Genomic DNA, 20,475 nt, shown 5'->3' on the forward strand with positions numbered 1-20,475 from the left:
CTAGTTTGTAGGCAGCGTTTTTGTGTCAATTCAGTGATTCTAAGCTTTGTCTTAGTTGAACGTTTCTAAATTCAACTTCACCTAAATATTCCATTCATTTAGAAAAATCGAGGTAGAACTTGTTCGTGAAGCTAAATACTAAACTGTATGAAGTATGAGTTAAGTATGCCAACTTAGAGCCTATTCTAGATTAGTTGCATGCTCGTGCTCCTAGGCTACAATCTTACAAGTATCCTACATTTATATTAAAAAAATAAAAAAATCGTACGACGGTTTAAATGTTCTAGGGCTAAAGTTGTAATTTAACTTTTATCAAAATTATTTGTTAAAACGTATTTAAGTTCATATTTTTTTTAGTTTACAATCTTGTTGATAAAAAGTCAAAATCCACGTCTATCATAATAATCTTTTATCTACCACGTCCACCGTTGATATCTTTTATGTACTGATCTATGTTCAAATAGTTGGACCTCATAATTTATGAGCATTAATGACCATTAGATGGTGTAATGTGTAAAGGTAGCCAACCCATTCGTTTGTTCCTAAAATTGAGTTGGGCAGTTTTCAAGATTCCACACATTCGGCCCAAAGGGACAAAAAAGTTTCCTCCGCCAGAATCAGCAACAGGCACCGCGAAAACACGAGGACGAGCAATCCTTACCGATTGATCCAACAAAATCAGTTTCAGAAAACTTTGATATTTCTAAGAGAGAACCCGCCAATGCTAGAAGAACCAGAAACCATTTCTTAATCGCAATCCTGATTTTGTTTTTTTTTTTTTTCTTCTCCCGTTTCTCGATTCATATTCGTCCATGGCGGATCATTTGGCCAGAGCAGAGGATTTCGATTCCAAAGCAGAAAAGAAGCTCAGTGGTTGGGGATTGTTCGGCTCCAAGTACGATGATGCTGCAGATCTCTTCGATAAAGCCGCCAATTCTTACAAGCTTTCGAAATCATGTATTGCTAATCGCTTTTCACCTTATGATTCTTCTTTTTATTTCTCTCTGTTCGATCATTACTTTCCCTGTTTTGTTAATTTCATTATCCCTAAACGCTGCTGCGTATGAGAAGGACGGTCTTACGGAAGGATTTTTGTTGTTTCATTGTTTTTATCATTTTGTTGCGTAATTTAATTGTGGCGGGCTACTTGTGTTCTGTTTCTTTTTGCTTCTTTTATGATATCGTTTTTCCCGTTTTCTGGCGGTTTTTTTGGGTTATGCGAGAGTTTTTGCTTAGAAATCAAGAGCACCATGGTTTCATCTTTTGATTGATCGGCATTGTTGCATGCTTGGTAGGGGCGGAGCCAAAAATTTTCATGATGAGGAGAAAAGTTTTACATTCTTATGTATAATCTTTGGAGTTCTAAGAAGTTAGGAGGTAAAATAGAAGAGGAAAAGAAAACTTGTGAGATCTCACGTTGGTTCGAGAGGGAATGAAGCATTCCTTATAAGGGTGTGGAAACCTCTCCCTAACAAAGGCATTTTAGAACCGTGAGGCTGACGACACGATGTAACAGGCCAAAGCGGACAATATCTATTAGCGGTGGGCTTGGATTGTTACAAAACTAATAGAGGGATTGCCCCCCTCTTCGTTCTGCCCCGATGAGTTGTGGCCGTTGTCTTAATTGGCCAATCTTTATAACATTTTCCATGCTTTGCGTGTCTGAATTTTACATTATTGTCTATTTCAGTTTCCTGCCATCCATTTCCTTTCTAATCTCTGTGGATGTGGTTTTCCAGGGGATAAAGCAGGATCAACATATATAAAGTTAGCAAATTGTCATCTGAAGGTTGGTGCTTCGTGTTTGTGAGATCGATGGCTTCGTCTTCCTTTGTTGTACACTGTTTCTTTTACTGAACAATGCATTGTTTTTCTTATAAAGATGGAAAGCAAACATGAAGCAGCTCAAGCTTATATTGATGCGGGCAATTGCTATAAGAAAACATCTGTTAGAGGTAATACTGGTTCATAATTGATCATTCTATACTTTAACGCGAACTGTACGAGTGAAACAATTCTAGTTCAATTACGACGTTATTGTTGGTTAAATTACTTATTTCCAATTGTTATCTTGATGCAGAGGCCATATCTTGCATAGAGCAGGCAGTGAATTTGTTTTGTGACATTGGAAGACTCAATATGGCTGCAAGATATTACAAGGTTCATTGTTATTCTGCTACGTGAAATGCTTATTATTTGATTTCTTTGATCGTCTAAAATGTTCGGTTACTTCACGAGGTTATGCTGTGAATTGTTTTTTTCTTTTCTTTTGGAACCTATTCTTGTTGCTGCTAATTCTTGATTAGACACTATGAAGTATCATACATTATGTAACATCCCAAGTTCACTGCTAGCAGAGGTTGTCCTCGTTGGGCTTTTTGGTTTGAGCTTCTTCCCAAGGCTTTTAAAATGCGTCTACTAGGGGTGGGCTTGGGACGTTACAAATGGTATAGAGCTAGATATCTGGCGGTGTACCAGCAAGAACACTGAGTCCCGTAGGAGGGTGGATTGTGAGATCCCACATCGGTTGGGGAGGAGAACAAAACATTCTTTATAAGGGTATGGAAACCTCTCCCTAGTAAACGCGTTTTAAAACCGTGAGGTTGACGGCGATACATAATGTGCAAAAGCGGATAATATCTGCTAGCAGTGGGCTTGAGCTATTACACATCAGGTCTCTCTAGACAGCAGTTGCCTTGTCATGGAAATTTCTTATGCAGAATTCTTTCATCATTTGATTGACAGAGAGTTAAACAAATGCCTCATATGCAATCCATGACTTGGATTTACCTTCTCGTGTGTGCAGGAAATTGCTGAATTGTTCGAGTCCGAACAGGATATCGAGCAAGCAATCGATTACTTTGAAAAAGCTGCTGACCTTTTCCAAAATGAAGAAGTGACAACTTCAGCAAATCAATGCAAGCAGAAAGTTGCACAATTTGCTGCACAGTTGGAACAGTAAGATAGTGTAGTATTGATAAATTGTGCTGCATCCTTATGATTGACACATTTAAAACATTACCAAGCTTTCTTCTACTTTGATGGTTTCATACTATCCATTTATTTTGATATTGTACAAACATTTATCTTATGAAAACATCTTTGATATGGTAACATAATTTGTAGGTATCAGAAAGCAATCGATATCTACGAAGAGATAGCAAAGTATTCTCTGAAGAGTAACTTGCTCAAGTATGGAGTGAAAGGGCATCTTCTTAATGCTGGAATTTGCCAGCTTTGCAAAGGCGATATCGTTGCTATTACCAAAGCATTGGATAACTATCAGGTAGTTATCGGACATGACTGTCTCATCTCGTCCTCGTGATTTCTGTCCTGACCATATTACATCCCTTCTGCAGGACCTAGATCCTACATTTTCAGGGTCACGTGAATATAAGCTTTTAGCGGTGCGTTACGTTCACCCCTGAATTCTGATTTATTATTCTTTCTTTTGCATATTTAATGTTTTTTCATATATGTTGAACAAGAAGTTTGATGGTTCTACTCATTTCTTGTCCGGCTTGCTCATTGATTGAAGGCATTGTCATATATTGCATGAAATTGTAGTGCTTCTTGACTAGAAAACCTCTTATATTTGTTCGTTTATCCGTCTGATATTTTTACCTCAGGACATTGCATCTGCCATTGATGAGGAAGATGTAGCAAAATTTACTGATGTTGTCAAGGAATTTGATAGCATGACCACACTGGTAAGATTACTTTATGAGTCGACTTGAATACAATGTTATTGATGTGTAATCTGCGAAGTTACTTCCTGAAAATCTTATGTTCAATCTAGAGAATGTTCGGTATCCAACTCGGAATCACCTGAAAATAACACGAAAACACACACAAAACAGAGGGAAACAAATACCAAATTATGTTATATTGATAGTTCTTCAATATACAGCACAATCACACCCCATGCTGAAATCCCAACCCCCCACACACGAACACCTCACGACGGTACACGCATGTTCCTCCTGCCCCCGTAACTTTCTACCTACCGTGAAATAACATTCTTACCGTTCCTAGAGTACGTATGCGCGATCGGAGTCTTCACACAAGCGCAGTTTGATCGTTTGAAATAACTTTGTTGTTTTCATTTGTAATGGTAAAGACCAATGTGCACAAACTATTGACAGGATCCATTGAAGACGACCCTTCTTTTAAGGGTGAAGGACAAGCTGAAAGCCAAAGAGCTGGAAGAGGATGATCTTACCTAAAGAGGATGATTTTTTTTTTAGATTATTTCCATGGCTGTGTGCGCGTGTGTGTGTTCTATGTCCAGATGTTTTGGCAATCGACTGTCTGTTCATTATTGAATGACTTGGTGTTTGGGTTTGGGTTTGGATTTTGATGAATAAAGTCTCATCCTCTAAGCTGTGAGCTTCTGAGTGTTATTCTCATTTTGGAAACCAAATCTCTACAAAAAATTATGTCCAAATATATAAAGCTTTTATTATTCAAAGTTGTTTGAAGCTTAGAATTTAAATTCTAAGAGAATAGTAATAGAGAAAATCTTTGAATGAATAATGTGATGTTTTGTTGATTTCAAATTGAATTATCGATTTTAAACTATAGACTAAATTGTTAAATACCGTAACGATTCAGATCCACCGCTAGTAGATATTGTCTTCTTTGGACGATTCACTGTTAGTTTTCTTTGCACTTTCTCTTCTGGATTGTCCTTATGGACTTTCCCTTTCAAGTTTCTGGCTTTAAAACTAGGGAAAGATTTTAACACACTTGGTGTTTTTATATATTTTTTTTAAACATTAGAAAAATAAAATAGAGGTTTTATATCTCTCTTTTATATTTTAGGGGATAAAAATAAAACAAATGAAAAAATTAGATTAAAAAAAAGTTAATTTATATAGTATCTAATTTTTTAAGTTTGTATTTCAAATTTTCTCAAACTTTAAAAATGTTTTCTGTTTAATAATTCAATAATAAAAATTTTTAAAAAAATCTTTTGAACATAAAATTGAATTAAAATGTCAAATATATCAAACAAAAAATTTAAGAAATTTTAAAAACCTATTACGTTCCTGGGATAATAAATTTGTGATATAACATTAAATTATACAAAAATGGCATTGAATTTTAAGCATTTAAAATTTTAAAAGTTTTATTTTTATCTTTGAACTATCAAATTTATTTTTAAAAAATAGTTTTAAAGGAATTTTCTGTTAAAATAAAATTAAAATTAATGTACGATATCATTCATATCATTATTTATATAAATTCATGTGGGTAATGATTTTAATAATACTTTTTAGATGAATCAATAATATGAAATATGTCTTATAATTTTTTTAGTGGAAAATCAAAACAATTTTAAAGTTGAAAAATATTTTTAAAAAAATTAAAAAATTAAGAGTAAAAATAAAACTTAACGTAACAATAATAATGAAATTAAAAAAAAAAAAAAAAGATTGAAATAGTACCATCTCCCTCCTCAACCAAATCTTTTTCTGAATCCAAGAGAGAAGCAAGCCTACGATTTGCAGACGCAAAAAACTGGCGGTTTCCATCCGCGCAAATTCCCTTTGTTTGATGGCGAAATCGCTTCCGTCGGCAACTCACCTTCAGCAATTCGCCAAGATCGCTGTCTTCTCGAAGAAGCCTCAATCAGCCGCGCCCAAGCCCAAGTCTAGGATCCGAGTTTCGCCGTCCGAAACTCCGATTCCCGATACCGTCCGAGTCATCTCGGAGCCAAAGAAGAAGAACATGGAGGAGAAGAATCGGGTTCCGTTGGCTGATGTGGTGTCGGACTGCGTCAAGCGGTGGTTTCAGGACACGCTCAAGGAGGCCAGTGCTGGCGACCCGGCGATGCAGGTCTTGGTAGGGCAGATGTTTTGCTCCGGCTATGGAGTTCCTAAGGACACTAAGAAGGTTTGCGTTTCTTTTTGCTTTCTACATTTTGAGATTTCGTGTGGATTTCTTTCTTGCGGATGTATTTAGGGAATTAGAGAGGAAATTCTTGTGCAATTTGAGAGGGAAAAAACGAGTTTCGATTGTTCCTTGAAGGATTGCTAAATACGGTTAGCCTGCTGATTAAGAGAACGTAGGTAATTTTGGGATGAAGATTCAAGAATTCCATCCAATTGGTGTGTATTTTGAGCTGCTAACTGGTAATGTTATGATAGGCTGTGTTGTCTTTGGTGTGCATTGGTCTTTGCTCTCTAGTAAGTGGAATATTTGGCTCAATAGAAATAAGATGATTCTCGAAATTGAGATGAGCAAATTTTTGGTGGGGTTGGAGAGAGTCCCTTGCAAGTGTGAAATTTAGTTTGGTTTAATGTGTCTCGTGTTTGACTCTTAAAAGACATGTTCGGGAGTGATTTTGAAATGGTTTCAAGTAATTTTTTCTTGGTCAAAACCACTCGGATTCTCTAAAACATGTTTTTAAGCCTTCAAAATCAAGTTAATGTTTGATTTTAAGCTTTTAAACATGACAAACTTTCATGGGGAGAAAACAAATCCTGTCCTTTTGTTTAAATAAATGTCTGATTTCTGAACAAAGGGACTCGCTTGGATCAATCGGGCCTCGAAAGGTCAGGCACCAGTTGGTGAAGTAAGCGACAGACATCCAGGTATTCCACTCCTACAGAGTCTGTTTGGGAAGCAATCTTTCAGCGTTGCTTTCTAACTTTTTTGTCCTTTAGGTTACCTTGCAACTGATTCAGAACCAAGCAATAGGAGAGTGAAACAAGACGACATCCGATGATCCTTTCAGTAATCTTAGTAAGTTTTGTTCTGAATTTGAACCTTTCTGTAGTAGAATTCACTCTTCATATGGTTTTATCTCAATTATGTGAAATTCAGCAGCATAGACGTGGTAATAAGAAAGAAAAGGTAAAACAAGTCATCTTCCATGTTAATGTGTAAAAGTGAAATTTGTTTTGTGTTTCTCACCCCTTTAGATGGATCTCTTTCATAGATTTTTTTTTTGAGATCCCACATCGGTTGGGGAGGAAAATGAAATATTCTTTATAAGGGTGTGAAACCTCTCCCTAGTAGATGCATTTTAAAAAACTTTGAGGAAAATCTCGAAAGGAAAATCTTAAAAAAGACAATATCTGCATGTGGTGGGCTTGAACCATTATATTTTTTCTCACAGTAGCTCTTATCTAGGTTATGTTGTCCATTATTTACCTATTATTCCCATATAAGCATGGTTTAGATATTTAAGAAGGAAAATAGTATTTTTGGTGTTATTTGCATATTAGCACTTGAACTTTTAAATTTATTCCATTTTGGCTCCTAAACTCTAAGAAATATCTATCTTAGTATTTGCAGAATAATCATTTTAGTCCGTGCTGATATTTTATCGTCTAGTCTATATGATAAATGAGTAACTTTGAAAACGTGTATTAACATGCGTACACCAGCATGGAGCTGATATTAGCTACTGGAAGTGAATAGTACAAAGGCAACAAAATGACCATTTTAGGAACTTAGGAGATATCTATTTTAGTATTTGCAGAATAATCATATCATTAAACCAGAGGAGACTTGTAAAGTGAATCATATGATTTTACAAGTATAACTATCTATGTCTTTTCATTTTTTTCAGTTACAAATTTACAAGCAATGTTGAAGATGATGATAAATACTAAAGACAGAAGAAACCTTGTTTGGGTTGGTTGGTTTTGGGTCCTCTTCTGCTTTTCCTTGGTAGGCTAACTTCATCCCTAAGTTAATACTTGCTGTACCTTTCTCCATTCCCATGGCTGCTCTGGGTTTGAAGAAGCCCACAACCCCAGCCCTTTTAGCTCACTGTTATGAACAATAAATTATAAGCTTTCACACTGCAGATGTAACAGATCATGCATTCTGAACAAAGAGTTTCGTGTGAGTTTTGTGTGTTGTGGACATAGGCGTGTTTCTCACTATTAAGCGCAAACGTTGATACGTGTAAATTAAATATTGAATTGATTTTGAATGATTAAAGATAATGTAACTTGCCTTTGATAGATATGTACGTTTTTCGTCATAGGCCGTGTAATGTCATGCTACTTCAGCATTGCTTCATATAGAGAACCAAATATTTTTCATCATAGTCACATGGTAGGTACCATGTACTGAGTACACATTGTTTGTAATTGGTGTTACTCGATCTTCTCCCCGAGCTCATATTGATGGAATTGAAAACATGGCTTTAGTAGTACACTCTCTGGAAAGTTAAAACTTATCAAAGCTTTTAATGAAAATTTTCAAATTAAACTTTCGATCATAAATATAACAAATAATATATATATATATATATTACTTAATATATTTAGACTCGACCCTAACTTCGTTTAGGTCATTTTTGCCCTTAATTGAACAAAAATTGAATATAAAAGTACATGGTAAGTGATACTATTACTAGGTCAAAAAATACATACACATACAATCATTATATGGTACATGTACATCACTTTCGTGCACACATAACCTTATGTAGTAGAACACAAAACTTGAATTTAAGCTTATTTTTTTCTTCTTCTTTGGGGTGTGTATCACTTTCGTATACATAGTTCAGTGTATATTACATTTAAACACGAAATCCACTATGCAATTGCATTAATTTTTACATTTTTTTTAAAATTTATCAATAGAATAGCAACGTGAGTGTAACAGAACACTGTTGATGTTGATAGATATGATTCGTTTTAGCCCATTAGGTAGAGCGGTCCGTCTCAAGATTTAAAAAAAGAAAAAAAAAACAATTGAAGTTAACTTTGAAACCATCAACTCCCAACAACCAAAATTAGAAAATTATGGTGAAAGAGTTGTAATAAATCCACGACACTTGGAAAACCATCCCTCCATTTGCTCCCTCTCTCCCTCTCCCTCTCCTTGCATTCTTCTTCTTTTTCTTCTTCATGGTTGGTTCTTGTAAATGTCTATGGCTTCCGAGAACCAAACTTATGTGTGTGAAACTTTGCCGAGATTTCAAGCAGATGATCCATGGCGGTATTTATTCCATTTCTCTGCAAAATCCCCTTCTTCTCTCTTCTTATTACAGCTCTCTGCAATTTCCTTCATCTCCCAACTTATGGAAGTCATCCTCAAACCGCTCGGACAATCCACCGTCGTCTCTCATATCTTTGTAAGTTTCTTCCTCAATCCATGATCTCTATATATGTTTAATCACAATCGCATTTCCTTATGAATTTCTTGCTCAATCTGTGGATGCACTCTACGTATTTGATGAATGTTCTAAAAGAACTTGTCGGTAGACTACTACGCGTCCTCGAGCTAGAAACTAATGGTGATTAGTTAGAGGATATGTGACCTGGTTTTTCATTTGATTCGTGAAAATCCTATGTGACGTTGTTAGGTTTGCACATCAAATGCGCTTTGATTCCTTCTTAAATCAGTAATACTCAAAAAGCTTAACTCACTTGTAAACGCGCGAGGTTGGATATCATGTGTAAACTACTAATATCGATATGAGAAGAAATGACATTGCAGAGGTTCAAATGTACGATTTCCTATTTTGATGATGTTATGTTAATATCAATGTCAAACTCAAGAAGTTTGAGCTCATAAATTAGTGTGTGTATATCTGGTCTCTTAGATGCATTCTTAATTGGTTGTGTCGAAAATGTTACTTGCAGGGAGGCATCATCTTGGGTCCATCGTTCTTGGGGCAAAAAGATGAGATAGCAAAAGCGTTGTTCCCCCAACGAGGGAACATGATATTGGAAACTTTTGGAACTTTTGGCCTCATGTTCTTCCTCTTTGTCGTGGGAGTGAAGATTGATGGGGCAGTAATGTTGCGGCCGGGGCGACAAGCAATGGTTGTAGGTTTGTTCGTGTTCGTGTTCACCTTGACGTTACCAATCATATTTATCTTAATTCTGAAGCAATCCTGCCCAGTGGAATGCAACATCGCCAACTCTCTTTTCTTCATAGCTTTGTCTCAAACCTTGATTGGCTCTCCTGTTATTGCTTGTCTGTTAACCGAGCTTAAGATCTTGAACACAGATATCGGTCGCCTCGCACTTTCATCGTCCATGTTCTGTGACGTATTAGGCGTTCTCACAACCGTTGCTGTCTTATCATTCACAGAGAACAAGAAAGCCAGCGGAAATAGTCCATTTTATTCACTATTATCATCATGTGCACTTATTGCTGCCATCATCTACATCGTCAAGCCTGCAGTTATGCATATACATAGGCGATTTCAAGACCGGAAGTTCATCAACGAGATTTTTGTTATCTGGATTTTCCTTCTTGTCCTGCTCAGTGGGTTTCTGAGTGAGATCATAGGGCAACATTATTTCTTGGGGCCATTGGTTCTTGGCTTGGTTGTGCCAGATGGTCCTCCATTGGGTTCTACCATTGTGTCCAAATTGGAAACTTTAGCTTCAAGGCTATTTTATCCAACTTTTCTTGCTGTTAGTGGATTGCAGACCAATATCTTCATTATCAAAATTCAGGAGTCTTGGGTTGTTGGGATCGTTCTTCTGTTTTCCTGCACTGTTAAGATTGGAGCCGTGATGTTGCCAGCAAAATACATCAATCTGCGACGTGGAGATTCTTTGGTTCTTGGCCTCATTCTGAATGCTAGAGGGTTCTTGCAGCTGATCCTTTTTAATTTCTGGAAGCACAGTGCGGTAATGAGCCAAAAAACCCTCTTTATTTTGACCGATTCATGCATAGAATGATCTGTTAAAACTAAAAATAAACTAAACTATGGTTTGAGCTTTTTTTACTCGTTTTGATCTAAACCTGTCCCAGCTTTCTTAGTTGACATGTTTTTCTTAGACGTGACTGAGATAGATGATGAGATGCTTGCAAACCCTTTCTGTTTATTAGAAATCCCAATCTCCAAAACTCCCATGTTTTGTACATCCCAGTTCTTCTTTACCCTGCAACTTACTTGATTTCCACTATTTTTTTAGGTCATTCCCTCTCTATGCATGTCTTAAGAAAATGCGCATCTGATAATGACTTGAACATTTTAGGAGATTTAACCAAATCATTGCAACTATGATCAATATTTTAACACTAGGAAGGCCAAAATTGAAGCTAGAATGAAGCGGATATCGAGTCTATCAAGTTATTCAATGTATATACACTGAACAGAACATCATCTATTTTTGTTACATTTCTTCTGTAGGTGATTTCAGACGAAGAGTTTTCTTTTGCTGTTATCTCAATGTTGGTTATAACAGGCATCGTAACACCATTAATCAAACATCTTTATGATCCATCTAAACGCTACCTCTCGTCATCAAGATGTACAATTCAACATTTGAAGCCGGAGGCCGAGCTCCGAATCTTGGTCTGCATCCACCATCAGGACAACATCCCCACGATCATTAACCTCCTTGAAGTGTCCTATGCTTCAAGAGACAGCCCCTTGGCCGCAATAGCTCTCATTTTGGTCGAGCTCATTGGCAGAAGCAACCCAGTTCTTATAGCACACCAACCGGATTGCACACTCGAGAGATCTTCGTCCAAAGCAGTCCACATTATCAATGCCTTGAGGCAATATGAAGAACATAATGCAGGCTGTGCCACTGTCGATGCTTTCACCGCGATATCACCTTACGACCTTATGCACGACGACGTTTGTAGACTCGCATTTGACAAGAGGGCCACCATTGCCATCCTTCCTTTCCACAAGCAGTGGGCGATCGATGGCTCAATTGGGAAGGTGAACCGAGCCCTTCAGAATATGAACATTCAAATTCTTGAAATGGCGCCTTGTTCAGTTGCAATTCTGGTAGATAGGGGAGTTTTGACGAAGCATGCCTCTTTCTTGACTGCACGATCTCCATATCATATTGCTGTGTTGTTCATTGGTGGCCCGGACGATGCAGAGTCGTTGGCGTTAGGAACTCGAATGGCAAGGCATCACACTGTCGACTTAACCGTCATTCGGTTCCTTCTGTTTGGAGCTGAAAACAACAAGAATAGGAAGCTCGACTCTGAGTTGATCCATGAATTCCGACTAGCCAACATGGAACACGAGCATTTTGTGGTGGTGGAAGAGATGGTGAGAGACGGCGCAGGAATGGCTGCGTCCATCAGAGGCATGGAGGATTGCTTCGACTTAATAATTACCGGTCTACGACACGAGGACAATCCCATTCTCAACGGCCTTCACCAATGGAGTGAATGTCCAGAGCTCGGGGTGGTCGGTGATATACTTGCGTCACCGGACTTCGGGAGCACGTCGACGGTGTTGTTGGTGCAGCAGCAACAGTTTAGAGGGAGATTTAGCGGGCGAAGGATGATGGATAGCGCCCTTGTTCATGATGCTCCACTGGGATCTTGGTCTATAGCGATGAGCAGATGAAATGGAGCATAGCCTTTACAAAAATCCCCTTCTTTTCTTTTTGTTTCCTTAGCTTTTTGTACATTTATAAATCACTAGCCAAAGCCGTTTTAGAAAGGTGGTAAATTTAGGAACTTTTCTACGGCCATTTATTTAAATTTTGTAAGGAATAATGGCTGTGGGAGTTCTATCCCATTTTTGAAGTTTAGGATCACGGGTATTATAGGGAAAAGAAAAATTCCTATTTAAGCGTGAAATAAAGGAGGCAGAGGTAGTATGAAAGGATTTTTGTTAGCTAAATAGAGTTGAAGATAGAAATTATATTTCTAGTCCGGATATAATATTATTGAAATTTGAATTTTAAAAATTCATAAATATTATATTATATATATATATATATTTTTGTTATGAAATATTATTAAATTTAATAATAATGTTTTACATTTTTTAATATAAATTATATTAAAAATGAAAAACATAATGTTTGTAAATTATTTGCTGAAAATTGGGAATGTATATTTTTATTAACGTTACCTTTCCTTTTTAATGCCATGTTGGCGCGGAAGCCTTGTTCGTTATTCTCCTTCCATTTCCACCGATTTCTTCAAAGCCAAGGAATTGAAAAGATGGAGAATCTCCTTGAACTCCAGCCTCCTGGTTTCAGTGTAGAACGTCGTGTGTTTGTTTGAGCAATACGCTAACCAAATCCAACCTCTGATCTCCCATTCCATGCTTTTCCCTCTCCCCTCTCCGTTAATCTTCCAACAAACTCTCTCGTCATACTCGTCTCCGGCGAATATCACCTCTCCCTGTTTCTTGCATTGCCGGAAAGCGCTCGAGAAACTCTGTCGTGGAGGTACCAGTTGAGGATTCCGGTGCTGCCGTGGACGAGCTGCTGGAACTTCCATGGCTTTAAGCTCGCCGTTTCGATCTCTTCATCTGCTAATTTTAGGCCTAGGTAAGGATTTGAGCTTTCGAATCCGGCTTCTAGTGTTTTTCCAGTTCCGACTTCTATTATAGGGTTGTCTGGTGATTTTCTCATTGAGACGCTCATTATGTTTGTTTGTAGAGTTGGAGTGAGTTGCAGTGAAATTCGTGATGGAAAATGCTTGTTGGATCGGCCGACTCCTCGTTTGGACAGCAGCGTATCGTTCACGAGTTGGATGATGTTGCACCTGTAAGAATTCGAGGGAGGTACGTTTTAATTTCCATTGTCAATGATACGTGAGAATCTTTAATATGAATTAGCTTGTTTGAACAGCTTTGGAATTAAGTTATCTAGAAAGTGCTTCTAGTCGTTACTTTTGGTGCGAGAGAGAAGTTAAATTCAATCGTCATAGATACGTGAGAATCCTTATCATCGATTACTTCCAATAGCTTGATCGGTTTGGTATCTATTTTTCAAGAATTTGATGGTAGTTCTTTTATTACAATTAGTGGGTGAGAGAGAAGAAATTCGTTCTTAGCAGGCAAAAATTAGCTTCGAAGTTCAAAATACCTTATGTTGTCAACGTGAACCCTTAGATTAATCCAATTTTCTTGAACCTCAGCCTCGTAATTGAACTGCAGAACTCCTTCTAGCTGGTGCTAATTTAGAGAAAATTGCAATCTTTTCATCAGTTGAAGGACTGCTTTTGTTCTCAATGCGATCCATTAAAATGACTGGGCAATAGAGTTGAACTTTCCATAGCCTATGTTTTGAAAATGAATAAGAGAACAAAGGTGAGGGTGTTTCTTGGTATGAATGTTCTCCCTTTTTTTCATTCTATAGCTTTTTTTCTCTGTAAGTTGGAGAGTATTTTTGTAACTCCTTTGAAGCGGCCTTCCATCTTTTCCTACTTTTGTTGTAATTTTCTATCATTTATGTAGTTGTTTCTTATATAAAAAAAAAAAAAAAGGGACGAAATTGAAAGTTTAAAAGTGACTCAATAAAACACAATTATCAAAGAACCTATACAAACTTTTACTGATGATGAAATTCCCATATGTAGTCAAATATAGTTGGCAACACGTTTAAATTAGAGATCTGTCATGTTTGTCACTAAGAAAGAAAGTGAACAAGTCTGAAAGTGATCTCAGACTATTGGTCTGTCCATTTCTAATGATTTCTTATGAGTTAAGGAATTGAAAGATAGAGAATCTCTTTGAATTCCAGCCTCCTAGTTTCGGTGTAAAATGTCTTGTGTTTGTTTGGCCAATAAGTTAACCAGATCCAACCTCTAATCTCCCACTCCATAGTTTTCCCTCTTGCCTTTCCATCAATCTTCCACCACACACTCTCTCCGTACTCGTCTCCTGCAAATACGACCCCTCCCTGTTTGTTAAAAGGCCTGTTGGCGCTCGAGTAACGGTCTCGAAACCAAGCTTTAGGGTTTATGAGTGTAAGTTTTGATGGCTTGGTGGAGGCCACCTCTTTCCCATCCGAACTGTCATGAAGGTACCAGTTAAGGGTTGCAGCATTGCCATGGACGAACTGCTCAAATTTCCATGGCTTCAAGCTCACAATTACAGTCTCCCCTACTGCTAATTTGAGGCCTGGGAACGGTGTTGCAGATTCGAATCCAGCCTCAAAGGTTTTTTCAGTTCCGATCTCAACTTTGGGGTTGTTTGAGGATTTGCTTACTGAGACACTCATTATGTTTGTATGAAAAGTTGGAGTGAGTTGTAGAGAAATTCGTGATGGAAAATGCTTTTCTGATCCACCAACTCCTCGCTCTGATAAGAGAGTCTCGCTCACAAGCCGAATGATGTCACACCTGTAAAAATCCAGTGTACATTTTAAACTCAATTGTCAAAGATACGTGTGAATCTTGAACACTAATAGCTTGTAAGATCAGATTTCCATCTGCTTTTCAAGAAATTGCCTCTATTTTAATTGTTACTGTCAGTAAGAAAGGGAATGAATTTGTTCTTAGGAGTAAGAAAGATAGTTCTAACTTCAAAATTCAATATACCTTATGTTATCAACGTGCACCCTCAGATCAATCCACTTTTCTCGAGTCACGGCCCTGTAATTGAATTGCAGAACCCCTTCAAGCTGGTGATAATTTAAAGAGAACTGCAATCTTTCATCAGTTGAAGGATTGCTCGAGTTCTCAATATTATCCATTGCAATGATGGGGCAATAGAGTTGAACTTTCCACAGCCCATACGTCGAAAATGAATAAGAGAACAAAGGTGAGGGTGTTTTCAAAGTACGACCCTTGGCCTTAAGTTCCAATATCCAGTTGGTGATAGCAAGGTTTATTGACCTCATCCATTGTTGTTCTAGATTAGACCCCAACAGTTTCATAAGCACCTTTGATGTCTGCCGTGACGTACAATTTGCCAAATGATGCTTGAGAGTCACAAGACAATTTGAACGGAGGTCGATCGGAGCTTCATAGAAGCAGATTAGGAATATGAGGGTAAGAAATATGTGATTGAAGATTTCTTTCAAAGAGGAAGTGATGTCAAGTTTGAGAAGGTTATGGCTAGAATTCTGTTTATGGTTTGAGCCATAGTAAAGAACATCACGAACACAATTAAGCAAGAGAGTGGACATGCTTTCTTTGTTCAATAAGTTGGAGGTTTTTGTGCTGGTCTTCAGTGGTTGTGATGTCCAAAGGGAGATATGAAAGCTGAAATCTGCAGTAACTGAGAAAGTAATGGTTGGGGAATGAAGGGTTTTTGCTGCAACAATTTTGAGCGAGGAATTGGTTGAACTTGAAGAGCATATGGATGTAGAAATGGAAGTAGTTTTCCATTGAGAAAGTGGTGGTAGGTTCTGTATCCAGGAATAAACGTCAGGAAAGCTACAGGAGGCCATGGCAACATGCAAGTATTGAACTCTCTGTCTTTTCTCTGTAAGGAAAAATATGGTCCTTTCTCCCATATTTGTAGGCTCTTTCATGGATGGAAGCAAAGCAAAGCAAAGATTCTTGGAAGGAAGGTCGATTGAAAAGGTGATTATTGAGACCATTGGGATCAAGAATGAAGAGAAAAATAGATTAAGAACTTGATAAGATCGGATTTGATAGATAGACACTTTTTAATTAGGGAGAACTCTTCACTAAATGCATATAATAAAACCTCAACGAATCCTGAAAATGGGAGAGGAAACGTTACCCCAACTTCTAAGATTTAAACAATCATAGAAGGAGTATTAGTGATTCAATTATTGTTAGGAATATAGTAAGGTAAGTTGTAGGGTTTGAATTTAGAAATTGTGAAAGCAGTTTATGAAATTAGAAAGGATAATATATTTGTGGTGGATCTGTATTAGGGGACAAGCAAGCTAGTTAACCAAGGCATCTTCTTAAATAGATTTGTAATTGGTATCTTTTCTTCCCAATGAATTTTATAAATTTAGTAACGTTTATCTTTATCTTAATCACTATCCTATTTAATACAATTTTATGGCTGTACCCCCACCTTGCTTTCATTTTTTAGACTTAAACAAAATATTATATATATTTGATACTTTTTTTCAACTACCTAGAAATGCACTGTGGATGAATTTTGGCACAAATGTCAGGAAGAACCAACTTTGAATTTCCAACTCTCCAAAGCTTAAATAGTCTTAAGTTTGTACGAAAATTGATCCAAGAAAAGAGAATAAAGAAGGAGAGAAGTGCAGTCGTAGTTGATTAAGAAATGAGTATCGGTGTAGGTGTTAGAGTAGGGTGTAATTGGATTAAGGAATTGACCTTAGTCAAAAAACTTAGAGATTAAACCCTATATATAATATTGATCACGACCGCGTAAATCATCTTCTTCCGCGGGTCTACAAACGAACAAACAAATTCCTCTGGAAATCCACTGTGTAAATATCACATCGCACCGCCAGATCTCACTCTCGATTTCGATTCGATGGCTTCTCCACCGACACTTCCGATTTCCTCCGCCGGAGCTCCTTCGCAGCCACCTATCGCCACCCCTGCCTTTCGCGCTTTTCTCTCTCGTTTAACCTCCTCCGTCCGCCAAGGCTTTTCCCACCGTCGCCCATGGACGGAGCTTGTCGATCGGAGTTCGATGGCTCGTCCCGATAACCTTTCCGAAGCCTATTCCCGGATCCGCAAGAACTTCTCATACTTCCGTGTCAATTACATTACCCTCTTTGCCTTGGTTCTAGCCTTTTCTCTCCTTTCCCACCCGTTTTCTCTCTTGACTCTTCTTTCACTCCTCGCGGCTTGGAGCTTTCTTTACATTTTCCGTCCTTCCGACCAGCCGTTGGTTATTCGCGGCCGTACTTTCTCCGATTTCGAAACGTTGGTCGGGTTGGGGGTTCTGACTGTGATTGTGGTTTTCCTCACTAGTGTTGGATCGCTCCTGATATCGGCGTCGTTGATTGGATTTGCAATTGTCTGCATTCACGGTGCGTTTAGGGTTCCAGAGGATCTCTTCCTTGACGACCAAGAACCTGTTAATGGAGGATTCCTGTCATTTCTCGGTAACGCCGCCTCCGCTGCTTCAGCCGCAGGTCCTGCAATTGCAGCGCGTGTATAGCCAGATCCTGATCGCTGCCTGATGAACGAACTGACGGCAATTTGATTATGGGTTAGGCTTACCTGTTGTACTCTCTTCAGTTTGAATTCTTGTGATCTGTAAGAACTTGATTAGGGTTTGGTCTCTGATAATGTAGATTGTATCTGAAGATGTTGCAAATTTATGGATCAAATTTTGTTTAGTTTTCACTATATACAATATCATGAATTGGAGTCTGTATTACTTGGGGCGATTATTACGCAATTCTTTTACTTTAGTCTCTCATATTAGCCAATGTTTGAACCCCTTTATCATGTACGTTGCTATCATGGTCATGTTTAATGTCAGATCTTGTTTTCTTCTAATGGAATTCAAAGTATGTCAATAGATCCGTTGGCATGGGACTGTTTCCTTTCATGTTACTCTAATTATGTAGTTGCAGGAAGGGATGAATATGGATATGTACTGCCCTTCACATCGTATAATTACCGGTGTGTGTATTTGGGGCGGCAGTAAAAATATGGATAGTAGGTCTTCTGGGAAGGTGTTACACTATCATTTATGTTCATCTTCAGATTGGAGAGGGGTTCTCGCATCTTAGAATGTATAATCTAAGTTTGTCTTTTTATTAGTTCTTTCCTTGGTAGCTGTACTTCTCTTTCAGGCTTATAAGTCGTGGTTTTTGAAGCAGCGATCAGTTTGTGAAGAAATTCGTTTAAGTGGATAGATTTTATACTAAGGTTTATGTGAGTTTTGCTTCGAGGTTAGAGCCCTTTGTTTCTGGAAATTGTAGTTTGGATGAAATGTTTTAAGTATTGATAATGAGAGAATTATGAGAATGAAAAGAGTAAGGGTGATACTATTTTTTTTGTCCCCTATGTTTATCTCACTTCTTAATCCCATCCTTGATTTTTAATTCACGTCTTCACTGCTTTTTCTGGCACTGAGCATTTGTTTGAATTGCAAGTACCTTATGTTTTAGTTTAGTAAGTTGGATTTTCTTGTGATACAACCACAAGCTTTTCGTAGCCCTACCAAAATAGCTTATTTGGCTAGAACTTGATTGTGTTGTAGACGAATGGAAGTATATCGTCAGGTCCCATCACTTGCAACTAAAGTGGAATAGTCTGAGAGTTAAGGAACATGTAATCCTCAAAGCGCCAACAAGTGTTGCAAGTGATGATGGGAAGTGTTGAGAAACATGCCTTGCTTGTTAGTTTCCCCCCAAATTTGTGTTGATTGTGGGTACAAGCAATGACCAGGTTGGTTGATTGACGTTTTTCTTAACTGTTAGTCACTTGGCATTAGAATTTATAGCTGGGAAAATACGCGAGAGATTGACTGGATCATATGGATGTAGAGGCATACATTTTCTTGTCTGATTATTTGAGTATCGTGCCACTCACTTTGGTTGCACACAGTGGTTGCGTGCCGCCCGAAATTAGCTTTCATGAAGCAAAGGCATTTTATCACACATTCAAGTCAAGGTGCCTTAGGCTAGACACTGAATTGAGAAAAGATGTGCCTTTATTAAACCCTGTCATCAAAACTGCAATTTTGCTAGTGGGTGATCGTGTTTTGTAGATGAGGGGAATTGAGTTCATACAGTCTGCCATCCACTCCTGCAGGACTTGGCTGGACAAGTTGAGTAGAGAGCAGTGTCTTTTCTTCAGTTTCAAAGGACGACCTCCGAATTTGCTGATAGTTCGATAGCTGATTAGCAGGTACAATAAAAGAACTAGTCACTATTGCAATTGTGGGAAAACGATTAGTGCGGTACTTCCATCTTCAGGTCTGTTCCTCCCTCCACTTTTGAATCTTTGTTTGGAATGACTCTCAATAATTGATATTCTTGCATAAATTTAAGGTTGTTGATTTTGGTAGCAAAGATGTGAAATGTTTCTCTTGGCTTTCTAAGCAGGTCTCTTAATGAGTTGTTTTTTGTTGAGATTTGTGAATGGGAATTGGTGTAGTGGCTTGGGATTGTAATGTTGGAATGGAGTAAGTTTGGTAGAGGTAAATTACAAATGATTTTTAAAGGGAACATACAGAGGGAGTTGAGGAAATTTGAATGAATCATAATTCTAACATAGTTTGAAAGTATAGGGATGAGACATGTCCAAAAAAAAAAAAAAAAAAATTGCATGTTCTAACATGCTTAGGCAATGGTGCCTACACCACAGCCGTCATCTGTCATTTGTTTCGCTGGCTCGAAGAAGAGCCATTTTTAAGTAGCTAAAGAGTTGATAGTGAGTGTCTTCCATCAATTTTCCAGTTTCGAGACTAAGATTAAACTTGATTATGACAGGTCATATGAAAGTCTCGTATTCCCAAAAGCTCACAAAGTATCCATCATTCATCAAATCTATTCATTTGTATTTGATAGATTTTTATATTCCAAAACTCAAAAGTATCAATGCACCATTAAAAGTTTGAATTTCAAACTTGGAACATCTTGAAACATCTTGAAACATCTCAACAAAAGTGGTTATCTCTCAATAAAAGTGGTTATCTCATTAGACAGCCAGTGAGTACATTTTGTCTTCTTTTAATACAACGATAATAAAGAATTAGGTTTGGAGCAGGTGATTAATTATGTATATGAATACAAAGACTAAAATAGGTTACTAAAACAAACAAAAATAGATATTACATACTTGATATTTTTATATATTATTTCAAACTACTTACCACAAAAAAAAAAAAAAAAAAAAACCCAAAAA

The 20,475-nt window shown here is 37.6% G+C and overlaps 5 protein-coding genes and 1 long non-coding RNA gene across 6 annotated transcripts; 5 read left to right on the forward strand and 1 right to left on the reverse strand.

Annotated features, from left to right (window-relative positions):
- Nucleotides 1-552: 552 nt before the first annotated feature.
- On the forward strand, nucleotides 553-4,436 carry LOC111458118 (alpha-soluble NSF attachment protein 2-like). The gene is made up of 9 exons (XM_023100586.1): nucleotides 553-957; nucleotides 1,740-1,789; nucleotides 1,883-1,955; nucleotides 2,081-2,160; nucleotides 2,807-2,958; nucleotides 3,127-3,286; nucleotides 3,360-3,407; nucleotides 3,630-3,710; nucleotides 4,146-4,436. The coding sequence occupies exons 1-9, from the start codon at nucleotides 813-815 to the stop codon at nucleotides 4,224-4,226; spliced, it is 870 nt and encodes a 289-aa protein (XP_022956354.1). The 5' UTR covers nucleotides 553-812; the 3' UTR covers nucleotides 4,227-4,436.
- A 1,011-nt stretch (nucleotides 4,437-5,447) lies between these two features.
- On the forward strand, nucleotides 5,448-7,986 carry LOC111458931. The gene is made up of 4 exons (XM_023101814.1): nucleotides 5,448-5,898; nucleotides 6,530-6,599; nucleotides 6,672-6,750; nucleotides 7,583-7,986. The coding sequence occupies exons 1-3, from the start codon at nucleotides 5,560-5,562 to the stop codon at nucleotides 6,731-6,733; spliced, it is 471 nt and encodes a 156-aa protein (XP_022957582.1). The 5' UTR covers nucleotides 5,448-5,559; the 3' UTR covers nucleotides 6,734-6,750; nucleotides 7,583-7,986.
- Nucleotides 7,987-8,746: 760 nt separating this feature from the next.
- LOC111458635 (cation/H(+) antiporter 15-like) lies at nucleotides 8,747-12,580 on the forward strand. The gene is made up of 3 exons (XM_023101396.1): nucleotides 8,747-9,103; nucleotides 9,615-10,616; nucleotides 11,123-12,580. The coding sequence occupies exons 1-3, from the start codon at nucleotides 8,894-8,896 to the stop codon at nucleotides 12,305-12,307; spliced, it is 2,397 nt and encodes a 798-aa protein (XP_022957164.1). The 5' UTR covers nucleotides 8,747-8,893; the 3' UTR covers nucleotides 12,308-12,580.
- Nucleotides 12,581-12,800: 220 nt separating this feature from the next.
- LOC111458178 lies at nucleotides 12,801-14,154 on the forward strand. The gene is made up of 2 exons (XR_002713065.1): nucleotides 12,801-13,244; nucleotides 13,356-14,154. It is a non-coding gene; the product is annotated as an uncharacterized LOC111458178 (long non-coding RNA).
- Nucleotides 14,151-16,133, reverse strand: LOC111458175. Its single transcript, XM_023100677.1, has 2 exons — nucleotides 15,241-16,133; nucleotides 14,151-15,042 (listed from the first exon to the last, which is right to left on the reverse strand). Exons 1-2 carry the CDS (start codon nucleotides 16,092-16,094, stop codon nucleotides 14,403-14,405), a joined length of 1,494 nt encoding a protein of 497 aa, XP_022956445.1. The 5' UTR covers nucleotides 16,095-16,133; the 3' UTR covers nucleotides 14,151-14,402.
- Nucleotides 16,134-16,783: 650 nt separating this feature from the next.
- Nucleotides 16,784-18,122, forward strand: LOC111458177 (PRA1 family protein B3-like). Its single transcript, XM_023100681.1, has one exon. It carries the CDS (start codon nucleotides 17,138-17,140, stop codon nucleotides 17,771-17,773), a length of 636 nt encoding a protein of 211 aa, XP_022956449.1. The 5' UTR covers nucleotides 16,784-17,137; the 3' UTR covers nucleotides 17,774-18,122.
- Nucleotides 18,123-20,475: the final 2,353 nt, after the last annotated feature.

This window comes from Cucurbita moschata, unplaced genomic scaffold (genome assembly GCF_002738365.1).
Source record: "Cucurbita moschata cultivar Rifu unplaced genomic scaffold, Cmos_1.0 Cmo_Scf00021, whole genome shotgun sequence".
Lineage (NCBI taxonomy): Eukaryota > Viridiplantae > Streptophyta > Magnoliopsida > Cucurbitales > Cucurbitaceae > Cucurbita > Cucurbita moschata.